The 23,482-nt window shown below is 44.2% G+C and overlaps 1 protein-coding gene across 5 annotated transcripts; it reads left to right on the top strand.

The window, feature by feature from the left end:
- The first annotated feature begins 1,990 nt into the window (after positions 1-1,990).
- NRROS (negative regulator of reactive oxygen species) lies at positions 1,991-15,210 on the top strand. 5 transcript variants are annotated; one of them, XM_084846971.1, is made up of 5 exons: positions 1,991-2,031; positions 3,857-3,907; positions 6,361-6,437; positions 8,734-8,845; positions 11,420-15,210. In XM_084846971.1, the coding sequence occupies exons 4-5, from the start codon at positions 8,750-8,752 to the stop codon at positions 13,376-13,378; spliced, it is 2,055 nt and encodes a 684-aa protein (XP_084703097.1). In that variant the 5' UTR covers positions 1,991-2,031; positions 3,857-3,907; positions 6,361-6,437; positions 8,734-8,749; the 3' UTR covers positions 13,379-15,210. The 5 variants fall into 5 exon arrangements, with proteins under 5 accessions (XP_084703097.1, XP_084703095.1, XP_084703098.1 ...); XM_084846969.1 differs by lacking the exon at positions 1,991-2,031 and having other exon boundaries at positions 3,817-3,907; XM_084846972.1 differs by lacking the exons at positions 1,991-2,031; positions 8,734-8,845 and having other exon boundaries at positions 3,817-3,907.
- Positions 15,211-23,482: the final 8,272 nt, after the last annotated feature.

The raw sequence follows: 23,482 nt of genomic DNA, 5'->3' as shown, positions 1-23,482 counted from the left end.
GATACAACAGGAGGAGAAGGGAGAAACGGCATTCCCTCCTATCTCTGAGGTATAGGAAGAATGCAAAGGCATACCATGTTAATTGTCCTTAAATAACTTGGTCAAAGACTCTAATCACTACACCACAAAACTGAAGAAATTGAATAAGGAATTGAATGTGTGTGTGCGGATGCTGCTCCTTATGTGAAGTGTGCCTGCTCCGCAGGGCGGCCACAACGTGTAGCATGGCCTGCCCCACTCCCTTATGTGTAATTCCCATGCCACTTCCAGCCCTTGCAAAGATACAGCAGTGGCATTGCAACTCTTCATATTGCAACTCTGTGAGCTGCCTTGGGAGGGCCTATGCCTCCTAAAAGGTGGCCAATTTTTTTTTTTAAATAAAAATCGGGGCCATCCACACAGCAAGCCACACCACACGCTAAAGTAGCTGCATGCAGCATTTGCTATGCAGAGGTTGTTACAGCAGGCATCCGTGTAGTAATTGTAACATGAAGATTGGCCCAAAAGCTTCACCCAAAGCAATTGCCTGAGAATGCCAACCTTACTGGACTAGTGGGCACACCTGGAATTTTGAGAGTGTTGTGGGTGCTCTCACAAAATGGCTGCAAGAGTTGGCTGGTCACAAAACATCAGTTTCCTCAAAGGCAAACTGGTGGGACTAAAAGAAAGTAACTTGCCAAAAAACCTAACTACAGACAGGTGGGGGCTGAGCTTCAAAACACAAAACCAGTGCCAGTGTGGTGTAGTGTTTAGAGTGTTGGGCTGGAACTCAGGAGACCCGAGTTCTAGTCCCCGCTCAGCCAGGAAGCTTACTGGGTGACTTCTGGCCAGTGACTGACTCTCAGGTTAACCTACCTCACAGGGTTGTTGTGAAGATAATATGGAGCCACCTTGGGTTCTTTGAAAGAGGAAAAAAAGGCGGGATATAAATGAATGAATGAATGAATGAATGAATGAATAAACAAATCCCTCTTTTGAGACTGCATTTTTCTGCTCCAACAGTAATTTAACAGAAAATAAGCTGTTGAGGCTCAGTGATCTAGGGCCCAAAGGCATTCTTTGACATAAAGATGGTGCTAGAGACTGACACTTCACTTTGCAGCAAGTTATGTTTTTTTAATAACAATTTTTAAAAATAACATAAAAATCAGGAGGGGCAGGGAGTCTGGTGGGCACCAAGAGTGATGTGTGCAGGCCCATTGTTGCCCACAGGCACCATGTTGGGGACCCCAGCCATTGTACATGTAAAAAGTATGAGCGATGCTCATAAGTTGGACTAGTGATATCTTGCATTCTATGATGACATTACAGGCTGCCAGTGGTCCCTGCATGCATTTAGAAGTTAGCTAAGTTAGGTTGTCTCTACACAGAAAATGAAGCTGTTGGGCAAAATGGGTAGACTTGACTTCTGCAGACGCTTTAGAATGGATTATTCTTCCAGGTTAGTGTATATCATGTAACATAAGGTTGTTCCAAAGAACTCTCATTCTCTTGGGTTCTTTGCCAGAGAATGTGGGTTCTTTGGAACACAGCTGGGTCTGTGCGGGATGTTTATATGTATTCACTTCTGCTAACTGTACTAACTTCCTAAAGTGAATTTGAGTGTAGGAGTGTGGATGGCTGACTCATACACAAATAGAAGTTGCTATTTGTTTTCTCCTGCTTACATCATTGTATTGTCAGTGATGTTTAGGATAGGAAAATATTTTTGTCAGAGAGGCATCCATTGGCCAGTGGGCCATACCAAAATGCACACATCTTGTTTTTGTTTCCTCCCCTTCAAACCCTAGCAGAACTGAGAAGGAGGAAGCTACTGCTAAGAGACCTAGAAGATGTGCTGCTGGCTGATTTAGGCATAGGAATTGCATGAGATTACCAGTACCAGGAATGCACTTGGTAATTGCTGAAGGAGCTCCCGTTCCTGTTTCTCTCCTCCACTGCCCACAATCCTTGGATCCAAGCTGTATGATCTGTATCATACAGATATTGTATGGTATATCTGTGGCTGGACTGTACATCTTCAGACGGCAGGTGTGGGATTGAATGTTTGGGTGCTCTGCCATATAGAAATTCCCTGCACATACGCCATTAGCATGATGGGAAGTGGAGTTCTAGGCCAGCTTTCTCCCACAGCATGCTAGTTCTGTAAGCATAGGGACTTTTCTGAGGGCCAGTATATACCAAAAGCAGGTTAGGATTAAATTAACTGGGACTAAGTTGCAAGGAATCTAGTAAGAAAAAGGAGAAGGAGTTGGCTGAATTCAGTCTGTTAAATCTTAAATTTCTTGCTGATGATTGAACATGGGATTCTGAGCATCAGTACCAGATAAAGACCAGATTCTGTGCCATAGCAAGACACTTTGCACCTTCTTCCTAGGATCAGTGCACCCAGGAAGTGTGCTAGAAATAAATGGTCCCTTGCAATGTAAAGATCACATATTCTGGGAGTATATTGCTAAATGTTGGTGGTACGGACCAAAGATCAGCCATATATTATTTGGGGGAAACTGAAGAGGAGGCCACTGCAGGTTCACCATTTTATGATAAGGCATCGTAGCTGATCTCCTGAATGCTATGTCTAGATTGTAACTCATCTCTTGCCTCCATCCACATTTTGAAAACTTCAGGAAATGGTGAACTGCAAATTCTGCACAGTCAACTACCATGCTATAAAAATTAACTCATGATCACTTCTCTGATTGTTTGTTTTAAATTAAGATAAGATAATTTTTTTTTTGCATAAGTTGGATGTTGAAGTAGGAGCGGAGCTATACGTGGGTTCTGCACAATGCTTGGCATGCTGATAATGTTAAATATTATTAATAGTAGGACCCTCCAGGATATCACTGTATCTTTACCATGAATATTGGCATGAAAGGAAATTACATTTTCAAAAGTATTTCAAAACTTGACCATTATTTGTAGCCAATATCTTGCTCGTAATGAAGTTCTTATATCGGTATACTTGCTATGCAGTGAGTTTCCTGTTTTTTTATTCAAGTGTAATGTTAAATCATGGTTTGGCACAATGTGAATGAGTTATGGGCTAGCACACTCCCTTCTGCCCTCACACATTGAGATTCCCTTCTTGGTTTGTAGGCAAACCATAGTTTATTGTTGCATCTGAAGCAGCAGTTTGCCCTACAAACCACAATTGTAATTCAGAGTTTGAACCTAGTTTGCAATCCTGATTTTCAGGGCAAGCACAAACCATAGTTTGCCAGTTCAGCTGTAACAGTATACCATGGTATGCTTGTGAACCAGGAAGGGAGGGAAGGAATTACAGCACTCAAAAGGAGGAGGGAGTGTGTGAGCTGGAGGTTTGTTCCAAGCTCATTCACATAATGTCAAGCCATGGTGTGGTGTGATGTCTGGATTCAGCCAAAGCCTCAGATAAATAGTCCAGGTCCTGGTTGTGATATGTTTCATACAAATAATGGAAAGCCCCATATTTTCCCAAGTTTCTCTAGATTCTCTTTTCTTTGGCTTCCTGTTTGAATTGTTTCTTAAATCATTTCAGCAGCCCGTTTCATCTGAAAATGTAAGAGGAACAAAATCTGTACAGTTGTTTCCAGTAACATATTTGTTTTACATGATTGTGAACACAGAACTTTTTGTCCAGATTGTTAACTTAATAGTTGCTTGTATCTCATATCAGCTAGCTTTCCTATGGCATATTTATTTGGATAGGGAATCCCACACAGCCTTCATTCACTATCCAGAGTCACACACAGTCTAGGAAAGATATGGGGGGGGGAAAGCACTGAATGTGGGCAAAATTGTAATAGAAGCGTGTTTTCCACTCAGAAATGATAGCTGATTAATATATCCAAAATCTCCCAAAATTGAAACACAGGAACACCCTCAAATTTGCATTTCAAGATGGCAGCCATGTCCTAATCTGCACGTAAGTGTAATTTCTCTTTAACCTTTTATTTTTCAATGTCTCAGTGACTAGTAATTAATTGTAAAATGTGTAAAATAGTCTGAAAGATATGCAGGCCCAGGAACATGGTCAAACTGTATTTTTCCTGAATTAACACAAGTCACTGCATATTTATAGTGAATTGTGTGTGACCTTCATCCAACTCTGCATAGCAGAAATTACTACAGTGTTTTAAATCTACTCTGCGCCTTCAGGAAAAGGTAAGCTAGCCATCGGTCACATGGACTTAAGATAACGGTTTGCTTTGAGTTTTGGCCCATCAGACCTTAGCGTTCCTAAGGTGTTGAGTGCCAACAGGATTAAAGCCAAAACTGGGCCACCAAGGAGAGGGAAGTACTGGCATGCTCAGGGGAGCCCTGAGATTTGCAGAAGTTAAAAAAATAAATGACCACACCAAAGGGGGCACCCCCCCCCCAACAGCCCCCGCCCAATAAGGTCTGAGTATGCTCAGTAACCATGGAATACTGAATGATGCTTGGGGAAAAAAAGAAAAATAGAAGAGAGGCCAGAGAGTGGAATGGCCTGCTGGAGGAAGGCATGGCTGGCCAGAATCCTGAAAAGGAGCACTCCTGTGAGGAGGTCATAATAAACTGCAGTATTTTGTTGCAGGTTCCCCCTTGTTATAACCCATTTTCAGTGCTGTGGCTCACTCCTGGAAATGTGGAGTAATAAGTACCTTTGACCATGTGCAAAGTACCTCTCACTATGATGTAATCATGATCACAGCAAATCTTTGTTAGGAAAACAGCCTCAATCACTTCTATGCAGCTCCCGGATGGGGTGGGGTGGAGGTCTGGCTGGGCAGGAATGCAACACAGGGTATGTGGAAGCGGTGTCCAAAAGCTCAGGCTGCAAGAAGGCCTACTGTGCAGTTTAAGCTCCAGCAGAGATTCCATGGGAGCCACTCAGGCTACCTTATATTCTCTCTGGGCGGCTACAGGCAGACACTTAGCTCTTCCACACAGTCTGCTCCTTTCAGCCCACCTAGGCAGCTCTCTCATTTGCTTTGGTGCGCAGAGGAGGAGGTGGTGTGACATTAATTGGAAGCCCATAGCCAGCCAGATGGGGTGGCCACTTACGTATCACCCCAAAAGAGGACACAGATTTGCATAAAATTTACATATGCTCATTTTTATGTAAAGATGCAAACTTAGAAATAATAGTTATAATTTAATTAGAAGTACAGTACATCTCAGTATAATGTACTGGTTACCTGCTCAGTCTGCTGTTCAGGTGCTGTTGATGGGCAACTTCAAGGCCCATTTTGGTACTAGGGTTCTGCAATTCCCTGGAGACCCCACCAATAAAACTCTTGGAACCCTGGTGAAAATTTGCCCTCATCCAGTTTCCCAGAGTTGTGTTTCAAACCAAAGTTAATGACCAACACTGATAGGACAGGAAACAACTTCCAGGGGGTAGCCATATTAGTCTGTTGCAGCAAAAACAACAAAACAGCTGGGTGCTTCCAGTGCTAATAATAAAAATTATTTTTTATTAAAGATGGAACATCTTTCTGAAAAATAAAGATTGAAGGAGTGATGGGAAAACATGGGAGGGCTACAAATGGAAGGTGATGTCATCTGGGTTACCCCATAACATTCTATGAATAGGCAGTGCACCTGCGTAATAAAATACTTTTCCAGAAGCACCCATTGTGCAGCTATTCTGCCTTTTCCTCTTCAATGGATATTTTGAGAAAAGAAAAAAAAATGAAAGAAACCGTGGGGAAGTAGGGAGAGTTACAAGCAGAATGTCTGGACTCCTATGAGTCCTATGAATGGACAGGGGCAGTTACATGATAGCAGCTGTGTCTAGGGTGCTTCATGACAAGGCTTTTTATCGTGCCATTGCCTAGCACAATGCCTTCTGATAGGCAGCGCCAGGAGCTCTCCGTCTGGAAGCACCCCAGAAGCACCCAAGGGCCTTGTAGCACTTTAAAGACTAACAAATTCATTGTGGCGTGAACTTTCAGGGACTAGCGTCCACTGGCATTTGATGAAGTGGACTTTCTAGTCCTTGAAGCATTATGCCCTAATAATTCTGTTAGTCGTTACGGTGTGTGCTACAAATAGCTTTGCTGTTGAGAGGAAAGGAAACAAAGCCCTCACAGGGCAGCAGTCACTTAAGGTTCAACGAATGGCATCAATTTTACTCTGCACTGTTTCCTTCCTTTCATTTCCCTTCTTCTCAGCTCCTTCTCGTTTTCAAGTGACTTGCGTATGCGCAACCTTTCCGTGTGCAACTGCTGAGCTCGGGGTGGATGGGGGTGGCTGGCAGAAGCAGCTTGCAACTCATTCTGTGATCCATGTGACTGCAGTTTCCGTTAGTTCCTTCCGCAAGTTCTAAATTAATCTGATGTTAAGTGAGCACAAAGCAGCTACTTTTATTATTTATTTATTCATTTTCTTTTGAAGAGATACCAAGAGATCGGAGGACAAGAGATCACTGGTGCAGAATGAGCCCCCTAGAGCTGAGCGCATTGCTCCAAGTGGTGAGTAACAACCCCAGAACGTATCCCCATTCTTTGCCTTAAGAAGGGCTGGTGGATGATAACTAAAGGGGGCAATGCAACAGCTGATGGCCATTCTGAACCCCTGCACTGCAAAAGGCAGTTCTCATTTTATGGCATGGCTGAATTCACTGGGAATGTGTATCAGTTCCATGCGGTGTGGTTCCTCCTGGAGTACACTATGTAGGATTCTGTAATGGAAAGGTGTCATGGATGATACCCGGAGAAGAGACAAGGTAAGGGATGGTTTCTGACAACTGGAAAATGCCAAATTTAATTTGAGAGAGAATTTACTCTGTGGGCTTGCTGTTCAACTTTGTTGGATGGTTACAGGGGTCGGAGTGCCAGAACCAAATGAGGAAGGCAGGGCATGTAGTGGTTGATGGCTAAAGCACTGAACTATGATGGCAAGGAAAAAGACAGAAAATGAGCAGGGTAGGAACTCAGGGTAGATATTGCAGGTAATGAACAGAAAGAGAGAGGAGGCGAAAAAGCCTTTGACTCCTGCTTTGATGGTCAGTATATTAAACGACACTGCCTCTGGTTGTTGATTTTTTTAGAGTGAGTTCCATCACCCCTAAATCTTAAATACTCATAAATCTGATTACAGGACCACAAGATCAATCTGATCTGGTGGTAACATTTATTTTCCCCTTGTGGGGCTAACAGTAGAAGCTTCAGGATTGGGGTGATTTTGACTGGGGAAACGGTGTAGGGAGAAAAGGATTTTTAAAGAAAACATCTCCCTCTCCTACCACTGCTCTGATCAAACTAGCGTTCCCCCCTCCCACAGCTGTATTTCAGTAGAAATGAATGTATCAAATACAATCATGGGCCTCTGGTATTATGTATAGTTTAGCCTGAAGCTTCTGACCAGAGATGCGAAATTTTTGAAGAGCTGAGGCTTCGTGGTGTGTGTTCCACTTTTGCCTTTGGTAAACGAATTTTGCAAACTGTGCTTGACCAGAGGTGACAGTGGGGCAAAATCTACATGTGTACATGGGGAAAGGAAGGCTCTCAAATTACCTTTTACTTACTTAAAACGATTGTCTGTCTCCAGCCTCAAGTTGCTTATAGATGATCTTTCACCATCTTACTTACTTAATTAAGAGTTTTTAACCCACTTTTCAGAGCACACTGCCTTCACAAGGTGGCTTACAAGATTATAAAACACACGGGAAAAAACTATTACAATTAGAACATACAGAGCAGCAGGTAAATATTTTTTTAAGTATCAAATACAGACCAGATTAGATGTGCCTTCAGTTTTTTTTCTTTTTAAGCCAGTAATGATGAGGCCATATATATCTCTTGGGGGGGGGGGGGCAGGGAGTTCCAAAGGTGTAGGGCCACCACCGAGGAAGCCCTATTCCTAGGAACCTCCAGCTTAACTGCTCTTGCTGGTGGGTCAGATAGCAGGATCCTCTGACACTGATCTTAATGCTGGGGAATGCTCATACAAATGCAGGCAATCCTTCAGATAATGTGGTCTCAAAGCATTTAAGGATTTAAAGGCCAGAAGTGGCACTTTGAATTGGGCTTGAAAACAAATAGGCAGCCTTTGGAACCAATACAGAATAGGTGTGATATGATTTGAGTACCTAGCTCTCAGAAGCACTCTAGCTATTGCAGTCTATACCAGTTGCAGTTTCTGAACCATCATCAAGGGGCAGCCCCACATAGAGTGCATTACAGTAATCTAACCTGGCATGTGTCATTGTGGCTGAAAGCTTCACCTTGTTGGCTCTCATCCATCTATCCATCCATCCCAATATTGCCCCCAGACAACTGTCCAGGATTCCAACTGCCACCCTAGGATTAGATGGTGGGAAATTGTCATATTGATGACACCTCAGCCCTAACCTCTGGATAACTTCTCCTTGTGGTTTCATATAGATGTTGAAAAGCCATGGAGGACAAGACAGAGCTGTGAGCTAATCCAAGCAAAAATCTGTCCACTTATTCACCAAAAAGAGTTTGAAAGTGACCCAAAGTGTGGTGTGTAGTCTACTTGTATAACAGAACTTCAGATATGGGGAAGATGTGTGTATTGTGCAAATAAAATATTCAGTCAGAGCTTGGTGTATGGTTTGTGGTGGATTTGAAATATTTGAGAGCAAGTACTCTTTTGTCTTAAATGACTTTCAGCAAGGCCTTGGAATTTATGCATTCTAGTAGACATCTAGTTCTTTCTGTAATACAAAATGCAAGCAATTGTAAAGAAACTGAAGAGGCCTTCTTATATGTGGGCTTCTTTCTGCTTTATCTCTCTTTGCAGGAGTACTGCTGCTGAAATGGCGTTAATAGCTCTGGGTATATTCCTGTGTATACCTTCCCTAGGTACAGGATGGGGAAGCAAACCTGAAGCCTACCACAGTCTTTGCAAACTAGTGAGTCTTCTGGAAATTCTAAATGTCTTCTTTCTGCATTGGGATGTTAAAAATGAAAAGAGATACATATGAGATATATAAAAATTTAATTAATTAATTAAATCTACTTAAAGTTATTTTCTTTAAGTAACTTTAACTTGGGCCACCTTTAAAGGTAAAACCCCAAAGATAGAAATGTGAGGTATTGACTGAAACTGCAGTGGTTGCAGCAAACATTTTAATCCCATTCCAGGGTTTGAGCCCAAGTGTTACCAACTCCAGTGATCCAGAGATTACTAGATTAATTCAAGAACCTAGGATGTTCAACCATTCTATTTGCCTTTCCATTTGGGTGACATTCTTGAAAAGTAATATTTGTTTCCCTTTGAACCTGAAGTCTAGAGGCTTAAAAAATATTTCACGTAATCTAGTTATTCTCAAATTATGAGGTTGATCTCCTTGGAGGCATGGAACACCTGAGCTGAGGAACACGAAGTTTCAGTAAGTAATAGGATCCTGAGGCAGGTGGAAACTTCTTCCCACTACAAGGCAAGATGTAGATGGTGTGAATGTCACCAAGAAGAGAGTTCTTATTGATCCACACTGATTCATTATTCCATTTTCCCCATCATCCCAGTCTGATTTTGGAAGAGCTGCTGCTGCTTTGTTAGTGTGGTGTGTACCTATGTGAAGTTACAGATAGCAAGGCTGACTTCAAGGGAGGGATGTTCAGGTACCTGTCAAGGTTCTATACCCTAACAGGTGTCCCCTGGAGGTGCTTCCTGTCTTCACCATGTTCACCTGCCTTTTGCTCTGACCCAGACAATGGTGGTGGTGAAAAGGAGGAGTAATAGATGTTTACTTGCTCACTGACTGTATGCCTGTCAAGTAAGCAAGTGGTAGCAATGAGGAGCAATGGCCCCTGGTAACTATGGCAGTGAGATGCAGACTCACTGAGGGAGGTGGCCCATTGCAGGTTTCTTGCCCAAGGGCCCTCCAAAACCTGGAGCTGGCACTCAGGTTGGATGAGTTATGTTTTCTAATGGCAATGCTGGATTAATGCGGGTACTTGAATTACGGCATGGGGGGGGGGTTATGCCCCCCACAGCCTTCTAAAAACAGCAACAGTGGGGGCCCAGGCATGCCCCAGTCTAACAGCTGGCTGCATGCACACAGCTGCATGCCAGGGTATCTGGATGCTGTGCTGTAGAACAGATGGTTGGTGCTCAGATGGGGAGCCTACAAGGCAGAGTAAGTGTAGAAGATGGCCACAAGTTCAAAACATTTGAGAAACACTGAAGCAGTCATACGGTTTTTGGAAGCACTGACTTCAAAATTATCAAGCAAAGGAAAACAAAACCCCAAGCTTCACAATGTTACAGGTTTCTCTGGTAGGGAAGTAATTCCTATGTAAGTAAGGGCTACGTCACATAGTGTATTTTCTCTGCTTAGGTGTACTTAGGTTCTCCATGTATGTGAAGATTGGGCCTGTGTCTATTTTACTGAGTATACACTGGTTGGGAAATGTGTATATGAAGTAGAGACATGCATGCAGTCTTTGCACATGGTGGTATGCCCTGTATTCATTTTTGACCAATGTATTAAATGTAATGTGTGATGTGATCTAAATTTTTCCTGAAATTGCTGTAATGTCAATGTATAGAGCAATTGGGGAGTTGTTTTTACCAGTGAAAATGGATAAAAACATCGCTTCCTCTTTCAATTCAAAGACCATCAAGTTTATTTGTTAAAAATTATTCATCACCACAAATCATGGTGATCCCATGCTCATGTGAATTTCAGGACTTTACAGGTCTAGGCCCATTACATGAATGTATAGTCAAGGGAACTCCTATAATAGAAGCCAGTGTCTATATGAAGTGGACATTATCACAAGAAACTGCCATCTCCTGGATGAATCTTCATCTGATTTCCTCTGTTGCAGTAGCAAAGAGGGAAATGACTCTGGGTTGCAAATTTAGCACAATTTGATATTAGCATGATCACTTTTTTCCGTATCATTCAAACTCACATGGTTATTCAGAATGAGAGACGAATCTAATTCCTCACTGGTGCAGATAAAGGAGGTTATGTCTTTATATTGTCTCCAGTATCAGAGGCAATATGCCTCTCAATATCAGTTGCTGAGGAACATGAGCAGGGGTGCTATTGCACTCTTGTCCTGCTTGTGGGGTCCCCATCTGATTGGCCACTGTGGGAAGAGAATGCTGGACTAAGTAGACCTTTGGTCTGATCCAGCATGATTCTTCTTATGTTCTTACAACAATATTCTCCATAGCAGGTTGTCCACAGTCACAAAAATGTGGATCTCTTGGAATTCTAAGCCCCATTCATCCATTAGTCACATGGTGAAGCAGGAGTGGGGCTACACTCCTGGCTCCCCACATCACATCCCCGGCCTACCATGCCCTCAGATATCCTGTAAAGAAACCCCTAACCATGAGCAGCTGCTCGTGGAGTGGGATTTCATGCTCTCATGTTCAAATTAAGCACTTTGCCTGCCCACTGCTGTATGATGTTAGCAGGTGGCCCCACTGTTTCCTCTTCTGCATCTCTATTTGTTTCTTGTTGCAGGTGGACAGAATTGCATATTGCAATGGAAGAAGGCTGAGCTCCATCCTGGAAGACTTGCCTGCTGGAACAGAGGAACTCTTCCTGGATGCCAATGTTATACAGGCTCTAAGGAACACATCTTTAGTGCAGTACCAAGTTCTGCGGAGCCTCAGCCTGTGTGAGAATGGGTTGGAGCTCATTGAACCTGGGGCCTTCTTGGGCACCAGGAGTCTTGGTATTCTCTCTGTGGCCAACAATGCCCTCTCTGTGAACTATTCTGTGACGGCAGCTGCTCTATGTACTTTGCCTGCCCTGAGGAAGCTGGACCTCTCTGGAAACCAGCTCACTGAGGTTATGATGGGCACCCTGGTCCAGCATCTGTCCTCTCTGGAGTCCTTGTCTGTAGCCAGGAATGCCATCATGAGACTGGATGATTCTCACTTCAGAAACCTGCCCAAGCTGCAGCACCTGGATTTGCAGCAAAACTACATCTTTGAGATTGAGGCTGGTGCGTTCGAGGGTGTGCGAGGGCTTCGGCAGCTTAATCTGGCCTACAACTACATCCCGTGCATTGTGCAGTTTGACCTGACCCAACTCCAGATGCTAAATGTCAGCTACAACCACGTTGAGTGGTTCTTGGCTGCAGAGAGTGATGCCGGCTTTGAATTAGAAACACTAGATCTTTCCCACAACCAGCTCCTGTTCTTTCCGCTGTTGCCCAGGCAAAATAAACTGCGGACTCTGCTGCTGGCGCACAACCAATTGAACTTCTACGGCAATTTCTCCAATAATAGTTCAGAGAGCTCAGTGCAACTGCTGTTCCTGGATGGGAATGTCACCAACATCACCACTCATGATCTCTGGGAAGAAAACAGCCATAGTGACCTCTCTTCCCTGACCTTTCTGGACTTGAGCTGGAACCAGTTCTGGTACCTTCCGGACAGGTTTTTTGAGGGGATTGTTTCCCTTACTCATCTGAACCTCAGCCACAACTGCTTAAAGGTGTTGCATTTGCAGGAGAGGAAACTGCTCAACACTCTCATTGACTTGGATCTCAGCTACAACCAGCTTTCAGATCTGCAGATGAACCTGGGTCCTGGGGGCAGCTTACCCAACCTCGAGAGGTTAAATCTAAGCAGCAACACACTGCGTGGCTTGCCAGCTAAAATCTTTACTCACACACCAAGTATCACTACAGTTGACCTCAGTAAGAACCCGATAGAGATTTGCACCCCATATAGTGCTGGAAGTACCAGTTGCGTAGATCTCAATAACGTTGGCTCCATGAGGAATCTTTTCTTGGCTGCTTGTGACTTAGAAGTGCTGGGCAGCCACATCTTTAAGGGAACTTCCCTGGCACACTTAGACCTTTCAGACAATCCCAGGCTGCTGCTCAATGGCTTGGGACCCCTGCAAGGTGTTGCACAGTCCCTGCAGGTGCTCTCTCTCAGGCAGACCGGCCTTTCTGCTGCAGGCACAAAGCTGGACTTTTTGGCTTTTCAGAAGCTGGTAAACCTGGATCTCTCTGAAAACTCTCTGGCCAGCTTCCCCGAATCTTTAACAGTCCTGAGGCTGCACACTCTGGACCTTAGGAGAAATGGCCTCCACACCCTACCTCAGCATGCCATGCAAAAGCCACTTGGAAGGAGCTTGCATGTGATCTACCTCGGCCAGAATCCTTATGACTGCTGCAAAATAGGATGGTGGGACACCCTGCACAGGCTTGGCACTATATGCATTGCAGACAGCAGTCAGGTCACTTGCAACTACTCCTCCAGGTTTTTCAGCGTAGCCCACTTACCTGAATCGATCCTCCAGAACTGCAAGTGGCAAACAGCAGATATGACGTTGCTCTATCTGGTGCTTGTTCTTCCACCCTGTTTGGCCTTGCTGGTTGCCTCTGTCATCATCTCTCTGACTTTCAGACAACACATTCTTCAAATGGTAAAGAGCAGGTACAGAACATCCAGCCCATATTGACTTTGGGGTGGTGGGAAGGGAAGGCATGAGCTACTGAGCCTCAGGGAATGTGCTTAGGCAGGATGGGAGTTCCCCTCTCAGGTGTCACAGCCACAGCTAGGGTTCCAGTGAGCCACAGATGTGGTGAAGTTTTACAAGGAGCTGCCCAACTAGCATAATAAAATGTTCTGTTTACGTAGTTGACCAGGATGGAACAACATGTAAGTTTTGTGCAGAGAGATACAATACAGATAATATGACTGTAGGTGAGGCCTTTACAAACCAGAAACATGAGTTCAAGAGACTTTTGCTGGGAATCGACCCTGTTTTTTTAATAAATGCAGCTCCAAAATAGATGTAACTTCTTGAGCAAGCAAAAACTTGCCGCCTTCTGCTTGGAGGAGCATTCTCTCCATCAGGGCTGGCCCTACTGTTAGGTAGAGTGAAGCAGTCACCTCTGGCAGCATATGCTGGGAGATGGTAGCAAGGTGTTGGAGGAGAGACCTGTGTGCCATGGATCTGCTCTGCACCTCCTAAGTTAGCCTGCTGCTGTCAGGTACAGTGGAGAATGCTGTCTTATCAGTGTTAAGACAGAATCATCTGCCAGTCCAGTCAGCTTTTGTACATGGAATGGGAGAGGCCGCCTTCTTGTCCTTTGCCTCAGGCAGCAAAATGTCTTGGGCCACCCCTACACCCCACCCCCACCTCATTTGCAGCCTTGTTCATGCACTAATTGAAAGAGTAATGGGGCTGAGGGGATGCTGAGGTCTTCTCTGAATTTTCCTGGAGTGAACAGGTTTTATATTCCTTACCTTTTACTGCTATTGATTGCTACTGACTGCATGGCTCCTCCCCACAAGGGAAATATATTTTAAATTCGGAACTGTGCAATGAAAAAGCCAGAATTTTCCAGGATACATAAAAACGAATGCGTAGGAGACAGGAGCAACATCTGGGTTTCTCCCTTGCCTTACCATGCTGCTCTCTGCTGCTTCTAAGTGGTTTCCCCCAAGACTTGTCTCCAGTACTGGATGTGAGCTAGGCAGGGCGGAAATTTCTTAAAGCTACAGTGCTCAGTGAGATAAGGCAGCAGGGGTAGGGGCTTGGTTTTGGCCCTTTCCCCTAAATGCTGCTTTTTGTGTAATGAGTAGTCCCACCCTGACTTTCATCAGTGATCACAGCAAACGCAGATTTAATGGTTGCCCTCCATGTCTACTTTGGCTCTCAGAACATAAAACTCAGAATGGCTATGATAATACAGTCAACAGCACAATATGGCAATTTTGCTATATTCTGAAAAATATTCAAAATTGCTCTTTTTTTTAAGAAGTAGATTTTGAAGCTCACCCCATTCCCTTGCCATGCAGAGGGGAGGAGGGGATGAAAATATATGACCTGCCAAAGTGCTCAAAACCAAGAGATCTGCGAACTGCCAGTTTCACAGTAGGATTCACAGTTCCAGTTCTCTTGTCCCGCAACATTCCATTGGTGTCCAGTTCTCCATGTATGAATGGTCCTTTCCCAGTGATTGCTTAGTAAAGGTGGAGCAATCCCAGTTGGAGGAAGCCAGAGAATAAAGCATCCTTTTATTGTATCCACTCCTTAATTATATCTAATTGATCTCTTAAAACAAACACATGGATAGGCATAGATGTGGCAACTGGCTCGAACGTCTCCCAGTTTATTGGCTAGAATCTGTTGCAGGCACACATGTGTATTTATTTGTGTCCTAATGATAACATTCCAGTTGTTATCATGTATGTGAACATTCCAGTTGCATAATCCATGCATGCTGTCTGATGTGGTGGTGTAAACTGCCATCTTTTCCTAGCTGCTCTAATAAAAATCATAATGAAATGAAGAGAAGATGAGTGGGTTTAAAAACAAAGTCTTGGACACGCTACTTGAATGAGGGAAGAAGTGGAAGCTAGAAGGTGGAGACCAGGAGAAAGCTGGCAAGTTGTTACTGTGCAGAAAGTTTATGTAACAAGGAACACAAAAAGCCCATGCTTGTCAGGAGTAATGGGGTACAATACTTTGTTTCACGAAGTAATTACTTTACACCTTTCTTTCCCCAGAAGAAGCGCTCTCTATATGAGCATTTGCTTGAGGATCTCTTAGATTGTAGTTTTCTTTTTCTGACTTGATAAATTCTTGGCAACTTTTCTCTAGAATGATCTCCCTGGGGTTTTAATAAGGGATGTAAAAGCTGCTTTAAAATTTGTTTGAAGTTATACAACATGATAAACTAACTTACATTAGTCTCTTAAATGAATGCAGCAAACTGAGTAACAACCAAGTTGCAGTTGTTACACAGCTGAGAAACAAATGACGGCTGTGTTCGTTTAGGAAGAGCAAGTAGGATAGAGTAGTCCCATCTGAGAAATGGCAGTTATCATTTAGAGACAATCTGTCAGCACCTCACCAGTTCTGCAGGTATCCACCAAGTCTGGCTATTTAGGGTGCACCCATGGGGGCTTCCAGACAAAGGGGTCTTAGTAGCGCTACCAATCGGAAGGCATTGCACAGCTGCTCCATCTTTTCTTCCTTAACCGATTTTCTGCCATAAGAAAACCCCCTGGAAGAACAGAGGGAGATCCCTGGAGCTGAAGTTACAAGTTGAAGACAATGTCATCTGAACCCCCTGTAACATTCCATAAATGAGGCAGGGAGGGTTATGGCAACATAAAACCCTCATCTAGAAGCACCCTTGATTTCTACATTTGAGTGTTCTTGCTAGGACTTAATGCCAATGGTTTAAAAAAATCTCCTTGAGGTGGGTGCTGCAGGCCAAGAGCAGTGTTATTGAACCATAGGAGATTGCCATTACCGTGGCAAGCACCTCATTTTGGTATGTGTGTGGATCAGTGCTGACTACTCGAAGCCTCTCTGTGGTAGAGGTTTACAGGCAGGAAAACCACATGCTGAGGAAACCTCAGCCCATCTTCTGATGCGTACACACACAACAGGGATATGTGGGTGCATCTTGGTCATCTTTTAGTTCTGAAAATTGGGGGCAAGTTTCCAGTTACCAAGAAATAATACACAGTACCAATGAAAGAGAGCAGGATAATGTATGGCTTTCATATTTCACTTGGCCTTATGTGACTCATGAGCTAGTGCAACCAAAAAGTGACATCCTGTTTCTGAAGAAACACACAAAGCTGTCCACTTCACATATCTGATGAAGAAGATGGTTGCCTGTGAAAAGTCATGCACAATTGAACAATCTCTAAGGTGACACTGCTAGGCAAATGTCTCTGGGACATAATTGTTTTGTTTGCAGGGTAAATGGAGCAAGCACTAAGGGCATCTAACTATGAAGGCTGCAATGTTTAATGGATGAGTTAGATTAATTTAGCTTTCAGTAAACTAAAGTGCCTAAAATGGAGACAGACTGTAATTGCTGGCATCTGTCTTCCCAAATGTTTTCATCATTGCTGTCTCCAAACTGGTTAGGGTGGTACAAAATGCCCTGTTTTTCCAGTGTGCTCAACAGTTCCTTGTAACACTGTTGGGAGAAGCCAGAAATGACTGTGCCTCTTTTCCCTTATTAGGCAGATGTTAGCTTCCTCTACCACATATAGGAGCAACAAAGATTAACTGGTTCTCCTTTTTACTTCAGGAAAAGCAGCTTCACTTCAGGATGTGGTTAAAAGCATAGGCATCTGGCATTGCCCAACAGAAAATCAGTAGGAGGTGAAGGAGAAAAGGAATGAACTTTGCATTTTATCTGATCAAACTATATGAGTTGGGAAACTGTACCTGTTACAAGACCAGTTGTGAAAGAAGCTCTGTGACGGCATCAGCTGAACCATTTGGAGCTATGTGCTCAGTGGGTACCTTTCATGCTCCCTGCTTGTGGTTCAATGTGTGTCGATTGCAGACTGATCTGTGTGGAAACTAGTAGGTGGATGGTCCTTCTTTTGGGCAAGGTGTTGGACTGCCTAGTCCAGCCTTCCCCAGCATGGTGCCCTTCAGATGTTTTGGACTACAACTCCCATATCCCCCAACCAGCATGCCCAGTGGTCAAGTATGATAGAAGTTGTAGTCTAAAACAGGGGTCCCCAACCCCCGGGTGTTCGAGTGGTACCGATCCGTGGCCTGTTAGGAACCGGGCCGCAGTAGAAGTGTGCAAAACCCCCTTACCTTGGGTCTGCGGGGCGGGGGGGAGGCGATCCATCCCTCCCCCCCCCCCCTGGAATCCTCGCCGGCCCCGGCTGGCTCCGCTCTGCGGCGAGGCCGTGGAGCTGCTGGCTGGCTCCAGCTGCTGGCGGACTTCCGGCCACTGGGATACAAATGGCGTCCGCATTCTTCAAGTAATAGGCTGCATAAATCTTTACGTAGCTTATTACTGCAAAGAACAGGGACACAAATGGTGTCCGCTATGCGGACACCATTTGCATCCCAGTGGCCAAAAGTCCACCAGCGAAACCATTCCCCCCGCCCAGTCCGTGGGAAAATTGTCTTCCACGAGACCAGTCCCTGGTGCCAAAAAGGTTGGGGACTGGTGGTCTAAAACATTTGGAGGGCACCAGGTTGGGCAAGGTTGGACTAACCTTTGGGTCTCTTATTTATTTATTTGATTGATACCTTGCCTTTCTACCAAAAAATGGCACTCAGTGCAGCTTACAAAACTATTTAAAATAGATTAAAACAAAACTTATTAAAATACAATAAAAACATAACAATTACAAAATAAAAACAGCACCCAACCCAACAGACCCACTTCCAGGCCAAAGGCCTTCTCGAATAAAGCGGTCTTTGCCTGCCGTCAGAAGCATAGCAGAGAGGGAATGAATCTAGCTTCCTTGGGAAGGAATTCTACAGCCTGAGAGCAGCCACTGAAAAAGTCTTCACATCACCAGCAAACACACCTCTCATGGTGGCGGTCTCGAAAGAAGGGCCTCTCCAGAAGATCTTAAGGACCAGGCAGGCTTGTATGGGAGAAAATGGTCTTTCAGGTAGCCTGGTCCCAAGCCATATACGGTTTTATCCAGCACTTTGGATTCTGCCTGGAAACACACCAGGAGCCAGTGAAGCTGCTGTAACAAGGGAGTTGTGTGTTCCCTGTAACCAGTCCCGGTCAACAGGATGGTCACAGCATTCTAGATCAGCTGAAGTTTCCGAACAGTTTTCAAAGGCAGCCCCACGTAGAGCGCATTACAGTAGTCCAAATAGGATGCAACTAAGGCATGTGTGACCATGGCCAGATCAGACATCTCTAGAAACATGCGCAGTTGGTGCACTAGCGTCAGCTGTGCAAATGCACTCCTGCCCATCGCCAAGACCTGGGTGTCCAGGTTCAAGGCCAAGGCCAAGTGTACACCCAAACTGCAAGCCTGAGTCTTCAGGGGGAGCATAACCCCGTCCAGCACAGGTGGAATCCTTATTCCCTGATCTGCCTTTTGAATTAGCAGGAGCACCTCTGTCTTGTTTGGATTAAGCTTCAATTTGTTTACCCTCGTCTAGTCCATTACTGACATCAGCTACTGATTTAGAACCAGAACAGCTTCCTTGGATTTAGAAAGGAGAAATAGAGTTGGGTGTCATCGGCATACTGGTGGCATTGAACCCCCAAACTCTAGGCAATCTCTCCTTGCAGTATAAGTATAAGTGAAATAGCATGGGAGATAAGATGGAAGCTAGAGGGATACCACAGGCCAACAGCCATGGCATAGAACAGGAATCCCCTAGCACCACCTTCTGAGATTGCCCTTCCAAGGGCATCTCTACACCAGCCTAAAATCCTGCATTTAAAATGGGTCTTTCTGCTTCCGTTTTAAATGCAGGATCACAATTACTCCCTTTTTCACCTGCTCCCCTTTCCCCCTCCTTCTCCCTGTATCTGAGTCTTCCATTATCTTTCATTGATCTTGCTCCTCTTCTTGCCACTTTCCCTCTTTTCACAGGAGGGAACACAAGTGGAACCCAACTTACGGGGTAATTTGATAGCTCATTAGCTGCGATCTATTTAAAAACTGGAACAAAAGGCATTTAATGCAGGAGATGTCCTGGAAGGTCATAATCCATCTCATCCAGAAATCCCTGGAACTGAGAAGCCCCTTATTTATGTTGGGGATCAATGCTATAGGGGAATCACAATGTACATCTAGGCAGCTCTAGTGTGGTGTGTGTGGTCTGCATAGCTAGCTTCCGTCAGTGAACATGAGGGTGTCTCACAAGCGGTGCTTATCTGGGCTGGGGTGGGTGGGTGGGCTTGTACTTTGTTGTGTGCAATAGAGCCAAGCTGAGAGAACAGGAAGCTTTTGCAAGGCCCTTCTCATAGGGTAAATTTTGGCAGTTGCAGCTTCTACCGCTACTGATACTTTGAAACAGATGGCATCTTTTATAAATTTCTGCCAGCTAGAAAGCTTTAGAAGGCATACAAGCCAGCTCTACATGGTCAGATGCTTGCAAGCCTATTAGGAAGAATGGGAACGGTACACAAAGTTGCAGCAATGACCACAATTGTCTGGCTCATTGAAGTGTGTGTGTGTTTCCTGCCCAGCTCTCGCTTGTGGTGGAAGTGAGAATGGAGACTTTTTTCTTTTTTTACCACAGAGCTAGGAGCATCTTGCATAGGTCACTTGTATGTATGCTTTACTTGTTCTGCACCTTAAAGCCTAACAGCCTTCACATGGCTTTATATTCTGCCTGGAGTTCACCAGAGTCCTCTAGATTTTCAACAAGTGCCCACATCAGATCATGGGTGAACTGTCCCTGCTTTGTATGGAAATGGCATTCAGTCGGCTAAACACACTTTTTTTGCATTTGGCTAACCTCAGAAAGCGGCTTCTAATTGCCTATACCTCAAAGGTCCTTTACATTCTTTTTCAGTGGCTTTTCTCTCCTGCCCCCTGTTAGTGCTGCTGCTGTCTCTTTCTGCCATGGGCTTACTATTGTTTTATGTTGTGCATTTCCAGAATCTTTGGGTGATTCCTGTTGGGTGATAATGTGGAATAGATGTTCTGAGTGCCTCAACAGGAATAGCGATGCCTCTTATATTAAGTGTTTAAAACACTTTTTGTTAACCAATTCCTAAACTATTTATTTTTATGCAACTTATGCCCATGTCCCTCCCCTATTCAGATATCACCAGTGCAGTTCCTGCCCACTAAATGGTGAGGACAAGTATGCATGGGAAAATATGGCCATAAAAATGAGCTAGAGGCAAGTGAGGAGGTGAATGCCAGCCCCAGCTTCCCTTTTGTAGTCTCAGCTCTGTCCTGCCTTCCCCCCACCCTCCTTTGCCGCAAGGAGTAAGGTAAGGGTCAAACTGGACATGACATTGTGTGAAGCTATTAATTGGCAGTGCCAATAAGAGCTTCCCTCGAAATGCAAATAGGAAGGGCTGAGAGGAGATTTTTGTTGGGTCTTTGGCAGGAAGGGAAAGAGTTAAACACCTTCCCTTCCAATGTATGGTCCAGACTCCTGAAGCAGCTCAGCCTTAAAGTTAGGTCTAGTCTGGCCCTCATTCCCTTGCCACCTCCATCATCCTTCTCTATTCCTAGATCCCTCTGTTGGTCTTATCCAAGCTTTGCTTATCCTTGGCCACTTCCTTCCTTAACCCCTCCTTTCCTTCCATTTGTGTCCACTAATTTCTCTGCCCCCATTATTTCAGGCTTCTGCTCCCTTGCTACTCTCTTAGGGTGGCCATATGTCCTACATTACACAGGACAGCCCTCTATCTGAAGGGAAGTCCAGTTTAAAGGATAAAGAACCATCAGAAGGGGAGTTGCACCTCCAAGTTAGCACAGGCAGCTGACTGAGCAGACACACAGGTCAACTGGTCACAGCCTTTTAATTCCCACTGTGGCAGATTGTATTGTGTTACTAATTAAATTATCCCAGTTCACCACCCCACCCCAAATGTGCATCTAGACATATAAATGAGTGTATGCAAAGTTTATGGAAACCTGTGTCTTTTGTCCTTTTAAGGGGGTTACATTTCCTCCTTTTGGATGATGCATAAGTGGCCACCCTACTCTGTCTTCAATCCTACTCAGTTTCATTGCTACTTGGAACAAAGGAATTTGTATTGCAAATGTGTTTGGGGTAAAGGGGTCTCTGTGTTGCTGGTGTCAAAAGGCATTCGGCCTACTTACTCTGCCTGCACCTTGGTCCCACAGCAGTTGGTCAAGGGAAGGGTCATTCTTCACAATCAAGTACAAATGAGGCCTTTTGATTATGTAGTAGCCAATATAGTAAGAAAGTGGCCTTCACAAAGTAATTTTCTATCAGGTTTACTATATGTCTTACTTAAAATACATCTCTTGTCAAACAGTGAACCCCCTCACTTCTAATACTTTTAGATCACCAGAGACTGTACAATGCCCAAGGATAGCAATATAAACTTATCCACGAGGCTGCTCTCTGCCCAGAGATATATATTTTGGTGTCTGAGATGAGAGTCCTGCTAAGTGCAGAAATTTGCCAAAAACTGACGTGTAATAAAACATTGCCCTCTGGAGACCAGACATTATAGATGTTTTTAATTTGTATTTTGAATATACGTTATTGCTGGTGGGACATTTTGAATGTGTTTCTATTCAGACATAGTTAAATAGATTAACCTCAGAGTCTGCATGTATTTTCAGTCCACCCAGTTCCTCTCTCTCAGATATCCCAGGATCCTTTCAGTGTCAAAGGGGAGCTGCAAGAGACTGAGACATAAGAAAATTGGGCTAAGGTAGGTGTGTGTGTTCTACAGGATTGATTTGAGTCTCTCCCCAGAATAGACTCCTAATTCTTGCAGAACGTTATTAGAGCAAGAAGAGCCCCACAAAAGATGGTTATGCATGTGTACTTCCCTCATGTCATAGCAGAATATCCTGGGCCATTGAATAGTATGCAGCGGCTAGCACCAAGATGTGCATATTAGAAAACTGTGTTGTTGGAAGGAGGAAGGGAACACAGTATACTTCCTTTCTGCCAACACAGCGAGTGGCTGGGCAGACCAACTCTGGTGAGGCTGTCCTTACATCCTAAGAGAAATCAGCATATGGCATGGCCTCCCCAGGGTCCTCTCACCTGCAGGGCAACAAGAAGCCTTCTGGTGAATGGTGGTTACTACTGGAATACCAAAAGGATCTCCAGGGAAGGTGGAATTGGGCTCCAAGGATGCATCCCATTCTTCTCCCCACCAAAATATATTTTATGGGGTGAAAGGGGGCTGCTCCTTCAGTACTGAAAGGTTCATGAGGGAAAGGAGGAAATGGGTAAAAAAAATGGGCACATGTTTGTCCGCATTACTATGTAAGAGATGCACATGTACATTGGTGCATGAGACAACTGGTTGATTCTGCCATCTCCTCCTGTGGAGAGTAATACTTCTGACAACTCAAGTCAGACTCTTAACAAACTCTTGAGAGTGAAACAACATATTATCGCGGAGACATACAATCTTAACTGTATTTCTGGATCTCTAGAAAGATCCTTTTAGGCTAGAGCCATATGACATACAGAACACATTTCTTTTTAGTTCTACTATGGAGCAGCTCCCTTCCTAATGATGTTTCCAACTGAGTTAGATGTAGCCCACTGGAATAGTCTCTTCCTCAAAGTAGTCATGTGAAGCTGCAATCCTAAAGCACGTTCTGAAAATAAAGACCATTGAATTCGTTCAAACTAATTGCATTCAGGCCGAGAGAATTAGAACCACTAGAATAATTGTACATAAGCATATGGTAGTGTAAGGCTTATTACTAGAGTTCTACCAGACCGATTTTGCTCATTTTTGTTTTAAACTAAAGCTTGAGCAGTGTAGATGTGCCGAGAATTTTGAAACTTCAAAGAAGTTCAAAGCTTGAGCTTTGGCAGCTCAGGATGGGAGAAGACAGAGGGATGAGGCAAAGTGGAAGTTAATGCATACAGTATGTCCCACGGTGCATGCAATATAACATGACACAGTGTGTGTATGCACATGTAATAATGCATACTCCTGTGAGCTCTTACAGTGCTAGGCCAATGAAAGGACAGACATAGAAATGTTGGGAAAGAGGCTGAAGAAAAGCCAGTTGGTGATAGTTAGCAGAGGAGGGAGGAAGAGAAGCTGAGGAGAAAGAGCTGAAAGGACATCAGAGGGAAAAGAGAGAGATAAATCTTACATCTTGTGTTTTAGAC

The sequence above is a fragment of the Heloderma suspectum genome, chromosome 3 (genome assembly GCF_057233095.1).
Source record: "Heloderma suspectum isolate Gila_16-S chromosome 3, 16-S_ref, whole genome shotgun sequence".
Taxonomy (NCBI): Eukaryota; Metazoa; Chordata; class Lepidosauria; order Squamata; family Helodermatidae; genus Heloderma; species Heloderma suspectum.
Note: the sequence above shows the minus strand (reverse complement) of the source record. Positions and strands in the feature narration are given on the sequence as shown.

Excerpts from the sequence above, each read along its gene's own strand:
- NRROS (XM_084846967.1), top strand. The coding sequence starts at position 8,660 with ATGCAAGCAATTGTAAAGAAACTGAAGAGGCCTTCTTATATGTGGGCT. Across the intron at positions 8,846-11,419 it reads ACCACAGTCTTTGCAAACTA|GTGGACAGAATTGCATATTG; the intron begins GTGAGTCTTCTG and ends TTCTTGTTGCAG.